The sequence below is a fragment of the Marmota flaviventris genome, chromosome 6 (genome assembly GCF_047511675.1).
Source record: "Marmota flaviventris isolate mMarFla1 chromosome 6, mMarFla1.hap1, whole genome shotgun sequence".
NCBI lineage: Eukaryota > Metazoa > Chordata > Mammalia > Rodentia > Sciuridae > Marmota > Marmota flaviventris.
In genome coordinates, this window is record NC_092503.1 from 115,089,205 (window position 1) to 115,107,050 (window position 17,846).

The window sequence follows — 17,846 nt, forward strand, 5'->3', positions numbered from 1 at the left end:
TCTATTCTCAAGATTTTTGTATTGGGCAAAAGTCAATTTATTGGTGTGTGTGTGTTTAAATTTGTCCGTTCACCCTGTGCCTGTTTCCATAGTTCTAGTCATCAGATGGGGAGCTTTGCTACTGTGATATTCTAGTTGTTTACTTGCCTAGGCTCCTATTGGACTGAAATTCCTAAGGACTTAATTACGTCTTTTTTTTTTTTTTTTTTTTTGCATTTTTCCAGCACCTAGCATAATCCCTGAATATAGACTTTTAAAATAAATAAATGAATCCTTTCCTGATTTCTAAACTAGAATTTGCATCATCATCACAGAAAGATAGTGCATATTGAACCTTTCATGCTTTTAAAGCTCTTGGACTTTTGTTGCTCTTGTATCTTCCCAGCTGTAGTTTGTTGTGATGCGGAAATCCTGTCAACTAGGGATTCGTGAATTATCTCTAATGAGCCTGTCTCTGCAGAGGTATTTAGTGTGCATAGTTGTGCTCTTGTCTCATGAGATGGTGAGCTCCAGAGGGCTGGGTCCAGGACAGCAGGCACATAGTAGGCAGCTCAGGTCTTGTTGTTTTTTTGTTGTTTAAATAAACAGAATGAAGTTCACATTTAGTTCTAGAATCTTTCTAGGTAACTATCCAAAGTTACCAAGTAAAGTCAGTGCCTAAGCTAAAATAAAAGTGCTGGACTTCTGCCTGCTGAGGCCAGTACTCTTCCTTAGATTCTCCTGCTGGGGGTCTTTTAAATTTCCACTTTGTGGTGTGTTCGAGTACTAGTATTGGTGAATGTGGAAAGGAGGCCTGTAGAGAGTGGGGATAATGGAGAAAACTAAGGTAAGACAGGAGTTGTTAAGAAAGTCATTTGTAATGCTGTGTTTGTTATGGGGAGTATCCAGGGAGGAGGATTTACACATTCTTTAGGGAAATCAGGATGGGGAGTAGAAGATGATTTAGGTGACAGAATTGGGTAAGGAGATTCCAGTGAGTAGAGAACTAAGTCTGGATCCATATAATCTATTTTGAAGCTACATGTAATAGAGAGTCCAATAAAAGATGATGAAGAACAAAAAGATATTAAACACACAGGATACTACTCCAGCACCACTCCGATTTTGGCACTATGTAGCTAGGGACAGGTCCTGCCCCATTTTTCCTTTCTAACAGTTGATTTGTTTCTACTAGTATAGGGTTTCAGTAATTTTTTAAATATTTATAAAATTCATTAAAATTACAAGTATAAAGAAAATCATGACTTCTCTCTACTATCTTATTTGTTCCCTACCAGCTTGTATTTTTTGAGAACTCTTTTCTCTACCAATAGAGGTTACTAAGAAAATTCATGGTTTGGATTTTTTATGATTTGAATTTTTTTCATAATCACTTTTCCTACTGAATTCATTATTTAACTGTAGATTTTTCATAAAATACTGGGAGTTATATTTTTTCCAGAAAGCTACTCAGTCTAGTTACCATGAGAGAATTTCCACTTGTATAAGTGTTCTCCATTTTGAAGCAAAAGATACTGTCAGAGAATGAATCTATCAAGAATGGCTAGAAAAGTTCTCAAGTACTTTTGAAATGAACTTCAAAAAAAGAACTGTACTTGTGAAAGACATTTCATTTCTATTTAGACTTTGAGTTACAGTCATTTGAAACTCTTGTGCCTAGTATATTATTCCTAGCTTGATAAATTTTACTGCTGAAGAACCTTATGTTAAGAGAAAATCAAAGGTGGCAACAGTCTCTAAATCTGAAAGCTTGATGTTCCCCTCTTTGGCTTAAATTTATCTCCTGGTGGTGTCAGAACTAGAGGAGATGGTTCCAGTGGTCAGCAACCACAGATTTTGTGCCTCCACATTTTATTCCCAGCAAGGAGGGACAAAGTGGTTAATGATTGATATATATATATATATAATTTTTTTTAACCAAGTGGTTAATGATATTGAAAAGCACAAATTTGAAGCCTTGTTTGCTTGCTTATAAAGTACTTCATCTCTAGATTGGAGGGGTCAGAAGGACCCATCTTGGTCTGATTCACCAAGTCACTCCCAGTGCTGCTTTTACAGTACCTGGTATCAAATGAGTTCTCATAAATATCTTTTTCTTTTTTCTTTTTTTTTTTTTTAACTTTTTTTAGTTGTAGGTGGACACAATACCTTTATTTATTTTTACTTGGTGCTAAGGATTGAACCCAGTGCCTCACACATACTAGGTAGGTGCTCTACCACTGAGCCACAACCCCAGCCCCTCATAAACTTCTTGACTGAAATGAAGCCTATGTACTTACACAGTACTTTAGCATATGTTGCTTGTAGTATAATTTTGTTTTTACAGCGACCCTAGGAGATGGGTTAGAAAAAGCATTATTTATTATTTTTAGATAAGAAAACACATTTATCTGGGTATGTTGACAAATACCTAGAATCTCAGTGATGGTGGAAGCCAAGACCAGCCTTAGCAACTTAGTGAGACCCTATCTCAAAAATTAAAAAGGATGGGGATGTAGCTCAGTGGTAAAGTAACCCTGGTTCAACCAAGAAAACAGATTTAGAGAGACTAAGAAGCCTCACTGAAGGACAGTGAATAATAGGGCCTGAATCTCAAATCTAGATTTTTTTTTTTCATTTTAAAATTCCACTTCTTGGGCTGGGATCATGGCTCAGTGGTAGAGCACTCGCATAGCATGTGTGAGGCACTGGGTTTGATTCTCAGCACTTCATCTACAACTACAAAAAAATATTTTAAAAAATCCCAATTCCCATTTTTATTTTTTTAAAAATCTGTATCAGATTGTTTCTTTCCTCTGGGTCTTAAGCAATCTTGGAGGGAAGTGGGGGTTAGAAAGAGAAAAGGTGTGGCCATGCCATCAGAAACCTCACAGGGAGGCAGCACAGCACTGTGTTAAATGTGGGGCCCTGCAGACAGAGTGCCTGGATTCTGACCTCAGCTTTGCTACTTGCTGGTTGTATGACCTTGGGCAAGCAAGTGCATCTAACTTTTCTCTGCCTCCATTTCTCATCTGCAAAATGGATGTGTTAGAAGTACTGTTTCTAAGGATTTGGTGTTTGTCAAGTGCTTAGAACAGTGTGTAGCACCTAGTATATGCATTACACGAGGTTTGTTAAATGAACAGGAAGAACGTTCATGATTATTGTAAGCTAACAGACCTTAGAAAGTCATCAGTCTGTGCCACTCAGCTTCTGATGGCAAGCGGCTGAGAGTGACTGCAGTTGTGGTTGCTGAGTCTCCTCAGTCTCTGGCTAGTTGCTTAGATCTTCTCCACCCTCCACTTTTCAGCTGTATTTATTGTCCTCTTCTGGAGCCACTCTTTTTACTGGTCCCCATTCTAAATGTTTTGAAAAACCAATTTTCCAAGAAATGTGCAGTGGTGAATTACTTACCATCTTTCCCCTAACACTTTGATTATAGCTCACACTTTACCTTTCTTCAAATCACACAGCCAAGACATACGCGTGCCATGAGGATTTGGTGTTTACTTACAGTCTATAAACTTGTATAGTTGGCTTATTGTGTGTTTTTATATATATGTTTAATAATAGTAATGGCAGTTTTTGAGAGCATACTATCTGCTTTACAAGCATCACCTCATTCAATCCTTAAACAGACAGGGTAGTATTATCCTCTTAAGAAAGTGAAGTTTGAGAGGGTATCTTCCCTGAAGTGACATACGTGGTTAAAGGTGGAGCCATGTCTAAACTGTGCCTCCTCAGCCTCTTAACGTGCAGCCTCTTTTCTTTTTATGAGAGTGTCAGTTTTAGAATGTTAGTATCTGGGAGACAGGTTCCAGAGCTGTGGAACATAATTTGCATAGTAAACTTTGAAGTCCCAGGCACAATAGATGTTTAATAAATCTGATATTGGAGAAGGGAGAGAGGGATTAATAATAATCATAATACTGATTTTGATGACAGACTGAATTTTCATTTAAAAAATTCTCAAGTGAGGTGAAATATATTTTCTTCTAGACGTAGTCTTGGTTTTTAGCTAGATGAAGTGATCCAACATGTCCATGTGTGTCTCTCAGCTATGCTACATTGGAACCCTTCTTTCTCTCCTCTTATCAGATGTCTGACCTGTTTGCTTTGCGTTTGTATGTTGCTCTTAGTCCAGATGGCAGTACAGGTCATTCTACGTGCTATCTTTGTCCTGTAAATCTTAAATTAAAGCTACTAACAGAATGAATTCAGCAGAGCTGATTGGTTTATCCCAGTACATGCCTTTTCTAATATTATTAACTTTTTCTTAAAAAGATTTAGTTCCAGGCACATCGTGGGTGTGATAGTGACATTTCATTAGAACTTTGGATATTGTCTTAATCCTTACAGATCTTCTGTATCTTCTACCCTCATAGACTTGTCTATGCCATTTTAAAATTAAATGCAGATAAGAGAATCATTTAAAACCTAGAATTTTGTCTTTCCCCCCCAAAATATAGAATTATTTAATAAGTAACCTTTAACCTTGCTTTCTCTATTTTTAATTGAAGTTCCAGAAGAAAACATCGCAACTATGAAGTATGGAGCCCAAGTTGTAAAAGGGGAGCTGAAGTCTGCCTTATTAGATGGTGATACTCAAAATTATGATTTGGATCACGGATTTTCTAGGCACCCAATTGATGATGACTGCCGTTCAGGCATTGAGATTAAGCTAGGCCAACCGTCCATCATCAATCACATACGGATACTCCTGTGGGACCGGGACAGCCGGTGAGTCATTAGAGAGAAACGGATATTTATGTTTGATGGAGGTAACCTAACTTTGTGGCCATCTACTTTGGTTTTACAGATTTTAATGATTCATTTTAGTCATCATTCTGATGTTTATCTTAAAGCTAGTTCTGTGGGAGGAGTTAATGGTTATATTCCTTTAAAAACATGGGTTTTTTTTCCTACTTAAAAAAGTAGTGAATATGTGTTTATTGTGGAAAATATCAAGAAGTACTCAGAAGAAAATAAAAATTGCTAGTAATCTTTTCACCCATTATTCAGTTTTGCATGTATTTAACTAGTGTGTTTAAATCATGCCTAGACACACACACACACACACACACACACACACACACTCATAACACCTGCATATATAGTGTTACAAAATAAAGATAAAGATAGGATTTACAAAAGTTAACTTCACTTTTTAATTAATACATTTTAAACATTCTACCCTTTTGAGGATAGTCCTCTAAAATGTTACTTTCAATGGTAGTCTTATATTGTACCTTTTAGGTTAACATTATTCACTCAATTCCTTACTTTTGGATATTATAACAACATTTTGCATGCATTTTATCCTATGGATGAAGAAATTGTCTTTTAATATGTGGATAAATATCCTCCTCAAAACAAAAGAAATTTGTGAAAAAATTTGTTGTGCTCCAGCCTGGGACCCACGTTCCTCAGTGGTTTCAGGATTCTGCCTTCCAGCCACTGGGATACTTTCACCCACAGTGACTTCTAGGGTCCATCCATGATGGCAGAAGTACCAGAACTGAATTGTCTTGCTGCTACTTATCATTGACCTAAACCCTCCCTCCCAGGAACGGGGCCCTATTTTTGCCTTTTTGGCCTGGTCATGAAGGGCTTAGTATTAATGGTGATGATGCCCTGAAAGCCTCATGGAGCATAGTGCGTTTCTCCTGCGCGGCCACTGCCCTCGCCTCTTGGGCTATTTGAGTCATGTATGAGGGAATCTCTCTGAGATGAGCCGGGATTTCGCAGGTGTGTGGATGGACAAGGTCCCTGGGTTATCACTTTTGGTTTCCTTTTTATTAATATATATCTTGACATGTGTCTTGGTGGATATGATTTGATGTTTAATTGTAAAAGTGGAGCTAGCTTACATCTCATTTCCAAGAGTCTCTGATTAATAATAACAATATAATGATAATATTTATATGAAACTTTTCATTACTTTTATGTGGTAGGCATAGTTCTAAAAGCTTGAACATTTGCTCATCTAATTAATGATGAAATTAGTACAAAAGTGCAAATTAATAAGAGAAATGGTTTGTGTATTTGAAACACAGAGTACTTATCATTGTTTTCATAATATTAAATATAGGCCACTTTGTTTTAATATCTGTGTTATATTCACTGGGGCTTAACTTTACCATGGAACTGTTCTTTTCTCACAAAAATTGTTATCATTATAAGCAGAGGTGAAAAATTCAAAATCTTAAGCCAAAAAGATTTTGACATGTTGTAAAATTATATCCTGGATTACTGATAACCCAGAGAGGTTCAATAAAAGGTTATAACCAGTTTGAGACTGAGTGATAAAATGAATGGGAGGTGAGGGTACAGCAGAAAATCAGGGGATGACACAAAATAAGCTGACCTTTTCTGGTCACAACTGTAGGTTGCAGGCTGACATTTATGGTCACCTAAATCTTCCAAGATTGTTCCTGTTGATATTACAGTACAAGTAATAACTGCACCGCAAATTTAAATTTGGCTTTATGACAAGGAATATAGATTTGTCGAGTATGGGACCAGCATGTAATGGTGCAGGGTAGCTGACTTGGGGAGGATGATGGGCTATTTTCATTACTGCCAGGTTATTAGCTGGCTAGGTTTAAGTTGTATCCAAAGGAAACACTCATTATCTCTTCACCCATATCATTTATTTTTTTGCAGGCTGCTTGTGTGTGCTGGATGGTAGGAGACAGAGAGGCGGCGGATATATACTAGCCTCTGTGGGGAACCATTCCAAGTTGGCTTTCCCCCAAGAGGGGAGGGCTAAGCACTAGGCCAGGGACTTAGTGCTTCTCTGTTTTCTTTTTCCTCCCCTCTCTTCTTCCTATCAGCTCTATTAATCTGCTATTATGGTGTGACCAAGACATCCTGGCCATATTTGAAAAGGAACAAATGTCTTGCTTGCTTTTGATATTTACTGAGCTGTGGTCCTTGTTCTTAAGCAGTTTGTGATTTGATGAGGCAGACAGACGAGCTGAGAGAGAATTCTAATACACTGTGGTAAATGATACAAAAGAGGGATATACGTAATTTTCATTGTTATAAAAATTTGTTGTACAGAAAATATAATTAGTTAATTCTATATTTTTGGTACTTTTTAACATTTAAGTATAGCTTAGTATTGTTGTTTTAATGTCTTTTCCCTTTTGATTCATAGGTCTTATTCCTACTTTATTGAAGTGTCAATGGATGAACTTGATTGGATCAGAGTGATAGATCATTCGCAATATCTATGTCGGTCTTGGCAAAAGTTGTATTTTCCAGCTCGTGTCTGCAGGTTAGTTCTCATGGTTAATAAGTGATTTTGATTTTTATTTAAGGAGATTTGAGCTTTGAGATGGAGACTGCATTTTTCTGTGTTGTGGAAGAAGTTTTTCAGGGTATCAACTACCAAATACAACCCAAGGGAGAAAAAACTTAGGGAAAATATGGAAAATTATGCACCTTAATATTTAGAATGCAATATAGAACTATTCAACATGCCTTTTACCATATTTATGTGCAAAAATGTGAAGAATGAGAAGGGACAGGGAACACTTGAGAAGTGGAGATACCTTTGAAACTCCCTGCTGTACATGGAAAGCAGACTCGGTTAGGGGCGTGTTCTTCCCACGGAAGCCAGGAGAGACTTCTGGAGGTTTTTCTGGCAATGCTTGGGCCAGTAGGAGGTTTTTGGATAGCGGGTGCATGTGTTCTGTCCTCTATGTCCGTGGCTAGATGGGTTTGACAGAACAGGTGTTTTAGGTGGGATTGGGTCTGGGGCCCGGGATACTCGCTGCAGGACTCCATACCCACACCCTCCCTCCCACCATAGCACCTCAGCTTCTGTTATTGTTAAGGTACTGCTGCCTCAGGTGAGATTGTTTTTTAAAATATTCTTTTTAGATGTTGGATGTAGATGGGCCTTTATTTTGCTCATTTATTTATATGTGGTGCTGAGAATTAAACCCAATGCCTCACATATGCAAGGCAAGCGCTCTACCACTGAGCCACAACCCCAGCTCCAAGATTGTTTTTAAAAAGCCACTGTTCTAATATTTTGTATTCTCCCTTTAGGTTTAAATCATTATTTAAAATAACTTTCTGAAATTCTACAAAACTTACAAAATTCAATTGGAAATGGAGAAAGTGCTTAAAGGCCTCTGAAATTCTGTAGTTTTATTCTTTTGTTGTTTTCATGATGAAATTGCTCTCAAACATTTCTTTAAATTTTTTTTATAGTTGTATATGGACAGAATGCCTTTATTTGTTTTATTTTTATGTGGGTGGTAAGGATCAAACCCAGTGCCTCACACATGCTAGCTAGATGCTCTGCCACTGAGCTATAGCCCCAGCCCTCAGATATTCTTCACATTCAAGTAAAAGATCAGAGGCAGAAAACCCTTGATTCATTTAATCAGCTGTGACAGGGAGAGAGGGGAAAGGATATGACTGGAGTAACTAGAGAGAATGTGGAGCTGGTTCTTCCCCTATTCCCTTCCCCAACTCCCCTGCAACCCCAGCTGACTTCCACTGTGACTGAGAGGATGTTCCACAGCACTTCATCTCCTGGTCAGAAGTCGCTGTCATACTTGTTACACTTACAGGCTAATGGCATAAGGCTGAACTCTTCAGCCTGAGAACTCCACAAAACCTTTCAGCCTCTAGTACTGCAAAGAATGTTGCCTACTTTTTTTTTTTTTTTTTAATGGGTAAGACTGGATATAATATTGTTCCTCAGGGACAATATATTGGATATATTGGATATATAATATTGGATATAATATTGTTCTATCCTCTTGTGTGAAAATGAAAAACATCAATTTTATTTCCCCAAAGAGGGACTAAAGTGACTGAGGTCTGGCATTTCTTTTATCACAGAAGTTTTGAATGGATTAAAATAAGAGGGACAAGAAATTGAGTGAAGATGCCATATCTCTGAGCTGTCTAGGCATTTGTGGAAAGTGAAAGAGGGGACCCAACGTGGAGGAGGAGATCAAGTCTACATTGACTTGGCTTATTATGGTCTTATCGGATTAAAAAATAAGCAGGATAACAGTCAAACCATCTGATATATGGAGTGAATTTGATTTGAAATCCTAAGAATATGAATCCCAGAACAAATCATCATGGCTATAATACCAGCCAGGACAGTGTATGTGCTCTACCCACCTCCCAGCCCCAGTTACTAGGAGGGAGCCGTGTGCCTGTAGTCACGATCTCTGCCTTTTAGAAAACATACTTTCCTTTCTGTATTAATGGGTATTATTTATCCTTCTCTTCTTTTGTCTCTCCTGTCTGGCCTTGACTTTGGTAGTATAGTTTTTATGTGTTTAGACCTTGATTGCATTTATGATGCTAGCTTTTGTCTTGGTATAACAGCTCCCTGCTCTGAAAAAAATTGAGCCAAGGTGTTATTCAAGATGGTGGTAATAAGAAAAGGAAGGAGTTTTGATACCCACATTACTGAGAAATATTTTTTAAAAACCTTATCACTCTATTAACAGCTACATATTTCATAAACTAAGCCTTTGGTAATTTTTAGAGTTTTGATAGTATTTTTAAATGAATCTAAGAATAAGTTTCTATTGATTATCTAAGAAGGTCTTGGTGTTTCTAACAATCATTTATGGACTGTCTAAACAGTGATCAACACACACTTCTTTCAGGAGTTTCACTTGGCAAATAAAGACTTTATTTCCTTAGCATGTTAAATGTTCAGTTTACATTATGTTAATTTGTGTGTGTGTGTGTGTGTGCGTGTGCGTGTGTGAGACCTTTTCTCTTCAGTGTCCTTTGCAAGTTTGTCTTCTGATACTAAAATTACAAGCGTTTAGAGGCAAGAAGTATAGATTCTAATCTTTTAGCATTTTGCATAGTACTTAGACTGTTTCCTTGTGTGCAGTAGATATTCTGTAAACCTGTACTTTTCAGTACAGGTTTCATGGTGTCAAGGCACCATGTAAGGAAGAGAAAGTAACATGAATATGTATATATGTTCTTTGGTAGATTTTATCAGTGTATTCACTAAGGCGAGTATGAATCCTGGAAGACTACCTAGAAGAGTAAATGGTTCTATACTGTTTGCAAAGGTCACTTTCCTTCTGTTCTTCAGGAAAGTGAATTTGAGGTTAATCTTGAAGGATATAACTGTAATGTATTGATGAAAGATTTTGTTCATTGCATGCACAGAAGAGATACTCCATGAATTGGGGAAAGGGAGATTACTCAGTCCTCTTTCTAAGTCCAGTAAAAACTGATTAGAAATCATCATTGTAATATAAAAGCTATGGGCTGTGGAGTCAGAACCTCTCTCAGATCCTGATCTCATCTCTTGCTGATATTGTGATGGAGTTGTGTCTCTGAGCCCTGGTATCTGCAAGGAACAGAAGCAACACCCTCTTTAGGGAGAGTTACATGGCAGCATATTTACAAGTACTGAGCACAGTACAGTGCTTGATTAGAAACAGAGGCTCAGTAAGTAACAGTTATTTTTATTATTTTTTCTAATTTCTGAGACTATCAACTGGTGTTTGATCTTCGGAGGAGAATCATCTTGCCATTTTCTTTGGCCATGCTGACTTTCACTCAGAGGACACTGTTCCTTATTTCAGGAGCCATGTCTTTTCGGCATTTAATTTCGTCAGTCTGTATGTAGCAGTCCAAAACAAGTCTTAAAATAGTTCTCTTTATCTTAACAATCTGCCCATTTTTGTGTGTTTCCAGCAGTTTTTATATATTTTGTTTTTGATAAAACATTTTAAAAAGTTTTTGTAAAATACATAGTATAACATAAAATTTGGCATTCATATATCTTGGGCAGTGTAATTCAGTCAGGATTTACCTTGCTAAGATAGTGGATGTTATCTAATAGCAGTAAGGATAATGTCAGGCATCAAAGCTAGTGATTGCTCCAACCATGATAGTGAGTGGAGGGAAATGATTTACTCTTTGTCAGCTCTTTTTAGGGATCTTTGTGGGTTAAGTGGAAGCTGTTCTATGTAGCCCAAAACTTAGACCAATCATCCCCTTTAGTTCCTAGCTGAAGATGAAAGGGGCTTATCAATTCATGTGCAATCTTTTATGTGCTCTCAGAACTGTATTATGTTTTGTCAGCTGTTTCTTTCTCAGGAAGGCAATTTATGCTTTACCCTGATCTGCAAGCTTCATATTGCCATCTTGGTATCTAGTGAGCTCTCTCCTGGTCCTTTCCATAGTGTTTGTACATTGTGGAGACTAGGACTGAAGAGAAAATAACAGTAAGGAGTGGCAAATATTGTGTACCTTGGGGATTTTTTAAAAATAATATCTAGCTGTTTCTCAACTTGCTGTTAATTTATCAGCCAAATAATATTGCTGAAATATAAGAAGACTTGATAACACCGTTGCTGTAACAAAACATCTGAGCCTGGGTACTTTGTAAATAAAAGAGGCATTTGGCTTACAATTCTTGTTGCTAGAAAGTCTGTGCAACCTGGTGCCAGCCATCTAGCAAGGGCCTCCATGACTATGTCAAAACATGGTGGGAAAGTGGAAAGAGAAATGGCCATGTGCAGAAAAGGCCAATCACATGGAGGGCCATTACGTCAGAACAATCCACTCTTGTGAGAATCAGCCTGATCCTGTGAGAACTACATTAATCCCTTCCAGGGTGGTGTCCCATGACCTAATCACCTTCCAGTAGGCCTCACCTCTTAAAACTCCACCCCCTGGAAACTGTTAGACTGGGGACCAAGCTTCTAGCACATAAACCTTTGGGAGACACTCAGAACATGTCCAGACCATAGTAGCTTCTATGACTGGTGGCTGGAATTGCACATGTGATTTTGGGGTAAAACCTGAGAGCTGAGGGAGAAGAATAGTAGAGCTAAAAGCAAAGTTCTCAAAGAGATGAGAATGGATGGCAGAGGTACTTACCTACAAGGGCTGGTCAGAGAGACGAGGAGAATTGGAGGAGGGAAGTTTACTGAAGCCAAGGCAGATGGGCTTGAGAAAGGTACAGCTTGACCACATGGCACGGCAGGGTGAACCTGGTTAACGCAAAACATGGTTTCTTTCTTATGTTTTTAATTGTCAGATGGAAATGTCTTTCATTATAATATTATCATGTAGCATATATTTTAAATATTGATAAAACTTGTCCTGTGGAAAGGCTTTATCCAGTTTTTTTCCAATTGCATGTGAAAATACCTCTTCCTCATCAATGCAGGCATTGTTAACTTTGTGCCAGTGTAATTAATTATGGTTTGTAAGATCTGCCTTTTTGTTTTGTTTTTTTACTTTTTTTTTGACTTTGACAGTGAGTTAAAGTAATTTTGTTACTTATTTAGAAAAAAAATTTTCTTGTGCATATTTTTTATGGATGATTGTCTTTCTTTTTTGCTGTGAGAACTGTGCATAGATACATTGATACATCTATGTGTATATATCATAGGAATTATCTTTTTGCCTATCATGTATGGTGCAATTTTTATTAGTTTTTAGTATTTTATTCATATTTTCTGCCATATTGAACGTTTTAAAAATTTTCACTTTTAAAATTTACTCAAATCTGTCTTTTTAAATGATTTCTTGTTATACAGCATGTTTAGAAAAGTGTTCCTTACTCCATCATTAAAGAATGCTATATATCTCATATATTTCTTCTACCACTTAATTTTTTTTCTCTCTACATTAAATGTATCCAGAATATTTTATGCATGTATTTTCAGGTAAGACCAGTCAGTTGACGAAGACCATTCATTTAATAATGATTTCTTACCACATTTCTTAGTGTGAGTGGCTCTGTTTATCGTGTGCTGAATTCCAGCCTATGTACTTCTGTGTTCCATTGATTTCTTTGACTATCGTAGAATGTTTTAATTATTGTAGTTTCCCTTCACTCCATTTTCCTCTTTTTTTTTACAATGAGAAATTACAATGTGCCAAATGTGTTGTAGAAAAAAGAAAGGGTGTTACAGATGCCAGCCTGTCTTCTGGTCTCGGGGGGTTACATTAGAGGCCGTAGTGATGATAAACATCTCACTGGAATGGTTCTGTTTTCACTTACAACAAGAAATTTAGGCATGCTTCACCAGCCAAGGAAATAGATTTCTCCTCATTTATCCATCTGTTTATTCACTCACTTATTCAACGAATAGGTGCCTACTTTGTGCTGTACTTTGTGCTCAGTACTGAGGTCATAACACTGAAGAAGACCCCTGGGGTTTCTGCACTCATGGAATTTGGGAGAAACAGATATAAACAACATCAGAACACAAGTATTAGGAAGATGGCATTGGATAGTGACAGGGTGAAGGGAGGGAGGTTGTATTTTAGGGAGGGTAGTCAGGGAAGGCCAGAGAGGGGAGTGAGTGTTTTAAGGGAGATGAAGGGAGTGACATTTCTGGTGGTTATTTTGACCCTTAGGCTTTCCCGGGTGTACATGGAATGGTATTTGGAGTGGCTGGTCTACTGTGGGAGGCCTCATTAGATGTGTACTAAAACTGTTCTGTTTTTTGCATAAGGTACTTTCATCTCCTTTATTGTTACCATACATTCCAGGTTTCCCCCTCATCCCTGCCATCATTAGATGCAGCATAACTTTTTTCACCCATTCTGATTAGATTCTAGTACCTACCTATACACTGTTCTGCAGAGCTAGGAGACTTAAACAAATGAGAAAATAAGCATGCTATTTATGGAAGCGTCCTCCCTCTGCCATATTAACAGTGTATCAAATCCTGTCTGTCTTCTTTCTTTTCTCTTTTGTTGCCTGTGGCTCCCTAACTGGGTGTTGATACATTTATTTACTTTTAAAGGTAGGCACCTTCACAGTATTTAGTGGTTCACCAGGAGGGCTTAGAATCCTAGCAAAAGTTATGCTGAGCCTTTACTTTCTTTATGTATTTGGAGAGCTTCACAATTTAAGAAATGCCTTATTCAGATGTAAAAGAAGCAGGAATAGTTTTACCTTGAAAAAATGGTTTGAGTTCAATCCAGTTTCAGTTTTTCCTCTACCAAGAACTTGAATATCATAATTGAACTAGCATAGAGCAACCCTACTTACAGAGGAACATTTTCTTCTAAGAATGCAAAGCAAAATGTAGCCACATGGTGTCGCTAAATTATAACAATTTTACTTACAGCCAAAGAGAATTTGAATTTTTTTTTAATAAAATCATATTTAAATATAAATTGTTCTGAAGCCTATGATTTGTGAAATAACATGTGAAACTATTTGTACTATTTAAGTCTTCCTACTGATGTGGAGCATTAATTATGCCCCGAGTCCGTAAATGTACATTCAGGTGCTGGCTAGCCCTGGAGTCGTCATCTGCAAAGCATAGTCTGTGGGCTTCTGTGGTACCGTTGTTCAGTTCATATAAATACGTTTTTTAACCTTCTTTTGGAATTTTAAAATAAATAGAAGAGTAACTTAAAAGGAAATATATTCACTAAATATTTATGAGGAATCAGAAAAGAGAAGAAAGGAGGAATGAAGATAAGGAGAGACAGGGTTGCAGGACCTCAGGGGTGGGCAAGAGGGGAGCAGTCAAACATTTTTATTGAACATTTGCCACGGGTCAGGCAAATGCCATTCTCCTAATAGCCTTATGAGAGAAAAACCACTATCTTAACGGTACAAATGAAGAAACTGAGCCCTGGAAAAGCTGAATTTATAACCAGATCTCTCTGGCTCCACAGTTGTCCCTTGCCACTGCTGGATGTAAGGTAAAGAAATAGCTGGGCTTGGCTGGGGGTGTGGCTCAGTGACAGCACCTTACCCTGCACCAAGCCCTGGGCTCAGTCCCCAGCACCAAATGAATAAAAGGGAGGGAGGAATAGCTCTGTTTTGGCACAGGAGACCTAGAGCCCAGAAGAAGGCTTGCTGCCTCTTTAGGAGGAGCGGCTTCCAGGAATGCTGGGAGAGAGGGCAGCCGTGACCACACTCTGGTGCTGGTCACAGGCACCCAGACTGTAAGCGCACACATACTAATAATGATGAACAATTGAGGAAGTTTCCTTTTTAAAAATTCTCCAAAGAGAGTGTGGCAATCCTTTATCTAGATGTGTTTTGTCAGTTTGTCAATAGAGCTTTGAATTTTCCTGCCCCTTTGTTCCCCTTAAGATCATTTTAGACTTTGTTATTACAGAGTGAACCTGATGTTCTTTACTCCTGGTTTGTTGTGCTTTGGCTGTTTATAAACAAATTTCATATATTATGATTGAATTGCAGTTTTTTTTTAGTTGAGAAATTATCTGTTATTTTTACCTAGAATCTTCTTATTTTCTTATTAAGAAAAGAAAAAAAAAAACCCACAACAAAAACCCCACTGTGTTTTATATTCAGTAAGACCTTTGAGAAATGGCTGTTTGTGCATAAGTTATTCAATTGAATCCAGGCTTTTTTGTTTTATTTTGTTTAAAGGATAATAACATGTTGAGATCCTTTTGTGTGTAGTGGGGCGATTGGAACAGGAGAAAATAGATCAGGGTTGTCCTTTTCTTTTTGCATTTTGTTTTACAATTTTAGAATATAAATTAGTGTCTTAATAAGCCCATAGCATGAGATGATGTTAATGACACTAATAACCCATTATTATTATCATAAACAGCCGTTGTCTGATTTTCGTTCTAGAAGGATACAAACTATATTTGGTTCTGCGAACAGTTGCTTCCCAAGCAGTTAGGCCCAGGATTAAGTTCAAATTGAACCTCCCTAGTGAATCATTAAACATCCTTTTTTTTTTTTTTATATTGTCCCTCAATACCACTTTATTACTGATAAGAGTTATTTATTCAGACATTCACCTGACAGGCATTTATTGAATACCTGCTGTACTTCAGGGATCTGGTTTAGGTACCAAGACACAGTCCCTCTCAAGAATTTAATAATATAGTGGGGATGACAACTTTCTAAAAACCGATAGAGTAAAATATGATAGGAGTGATAATAGAGATATACAAGGATGCACTGGAGCATAATTATGGGTGGTCCTACTGCAGAGAGGATTTGAACTGAGTTTTAAAGGACCTAGATATCATTCAGGCAAATAAGGGAGAAAGGGTCTTCTGTATTCAGGACAGTTGTCATAGGCAGACCCTGCATTGGATTTGGCCAAATCTAAACCCTTCACTCAGAGCTCGCCACCATTGGGTCCTCTCCTTCCCTACCTTTGTCTTTCTTTCTTATGGAAAATGCCCCCTTTTGTGCCACTTATCAAAATGGGCTATTTACCATTTGCCCACTCATACCTTGTCCCTATGTCCCTAAGCTCAGAGAATATACATGAATAACAGTCTCCTCTGTGTTACCTTTGATAAATGTGTCAGATATCTGGGATTTACTTGGTTTTAGTTAAAGTTATATTTTTAAAATCTTCTTTGAATAAGATTAAGACTCCCTGCAAAGAACTCTTACTTGGGGTATTGTCACAGAGAACAGTGAAAATTCCTAAGAAGGGAAGAAAAGTCCCCTTTTGGAGACATGATTTGAGCTAGTGTCTCTTTTGCTAAGCAAAATAATACATTCTTTAGGTTCTTCACTGTGGGGCATATGCTGCATGTGAGGAAGTGAATATTCATGTATGAGTGTTCATATTCCAGATCTCCTTTTGGAATTTGTTTTGGTACTACTGTTCTCCCAACATTTATTAATGAAACTTAGGAAACAACGATGACATATACTGAACTATTAGGCCTGAGATGGTGGGTCTGTCAGGTAGAACGCAAGGAAAAGAATAGAAAGCAAAGCCACCAAGAACCTTGGGCTCCTAAGTGTAAGCCAGGGCCTCTGGCATAGGGAATAGACACAAGTGAGCCATAGAACTGGGAATAGGACCTAGGAATTAATGAAACCTTGGGGAATAGTTTCTAGGATCTCCCATCCACCTTCTAGAGGGGATAAGAGTGTTCTCAATGAAACAAACTTCATTGACTTCAGTTTTTATGAGACAAAGAAGATAGAAGGACAGCTAGATCTTGGAGGTAAAAAACCAAACTTGGACTCAGATTTAGTGTGAATTACATAGTCATTTTCCAGTCCTGTTTCCTTTGGAAATGGTAATCCAAGGAAGATAATGGTTTCAGTAGTTAATACATTTATTGGTGAAGAGTTGGGCCTAGGTACATTCAGATTTCACCCCACTCTGCCTTGCAGTGATTGCTCTGACCTTTCATAACATTTATAGCTTGAACTATCTAATTTAGCCATTAATTATATATATCTTGTGTACTTCTCTAATGATTTTGTGGTCCATGGACCTTGCTCTTATATTCCTTTGGTAGAAGTTCATCAGATCTCTTTTTGGGTCTCTTTAGATCTCTTAACATCCCTGAATGCAGTTGCCTGGATAGTAATCAATTTTTCTGGAAAAAATCCTTTTAACGCTGCTGTTTTTTTTTTTTTTTCCCTAGTGTTAGAAAGAGATACCAGGAAACAAGATTTTAGAATATTTCACTCCACAGAAATATGTTTAAAGAGAACTGCACGTACAAGTCCCATGGTTAATAAAATCATCAGAGCTTTCTCGGTGATCATTATAAATGGTACAAGTTCCCTAGATCAGGGTGCTCTCTGTGGATAGGAAGTTAGCTCAGGGGAGAGTGGACCAGAAGTAAAACCAGATTGCCTGTCAGCTGCCAGAAATTCTGGGCAGAGTGCCAGGCTTGGTTCACCTTCTAAAAATTCATCTCCCAGTATGAAAATAGAGGGCTCGATCCCTGCAGGGAATGGTGGTAGCATGAACACTTGGACTTCCTTCAGCCAGAGTGCTTTATTGATGCAAAAAAAGGGGTGGGGGAGCTGGACAATGTGGACTGGTGGCTTTGACCTCATTTAGGAGCTGTAATATTTTCTTTAGCAGCCTTACTTCATTATGTTTCAAATTATAATTTTATAA

At 37.7% G+C, this 17,846-nt stretch overlaps 1 protein-coding gene across 1 annotated transcript in view; it reads left to right on the forward strand.

Annotated features, from left to right (window-relative positions):
* Nucleotides 1–17,846, forward strand: part of Btbd9 (BTB domain containing 9) — a 402,739-nt gene that overhangs the window by 52,456 nt on the left and 332,437 nt on the right. Inside the window, exons 5-6 of the mRNA XM_027943588.2 lie at nt 4,500–4,719; nt 7,142–7,261. Of these exons, the coding sequence (XP_027799389.2) occupies nt 4,500–4,719; nt 7,142–7,261 (340 nt within the window). The remainder of the gene's footprint in view (nt 1–4,499; nt 4,720–7,141; nt 7,262–17,846) is intronic.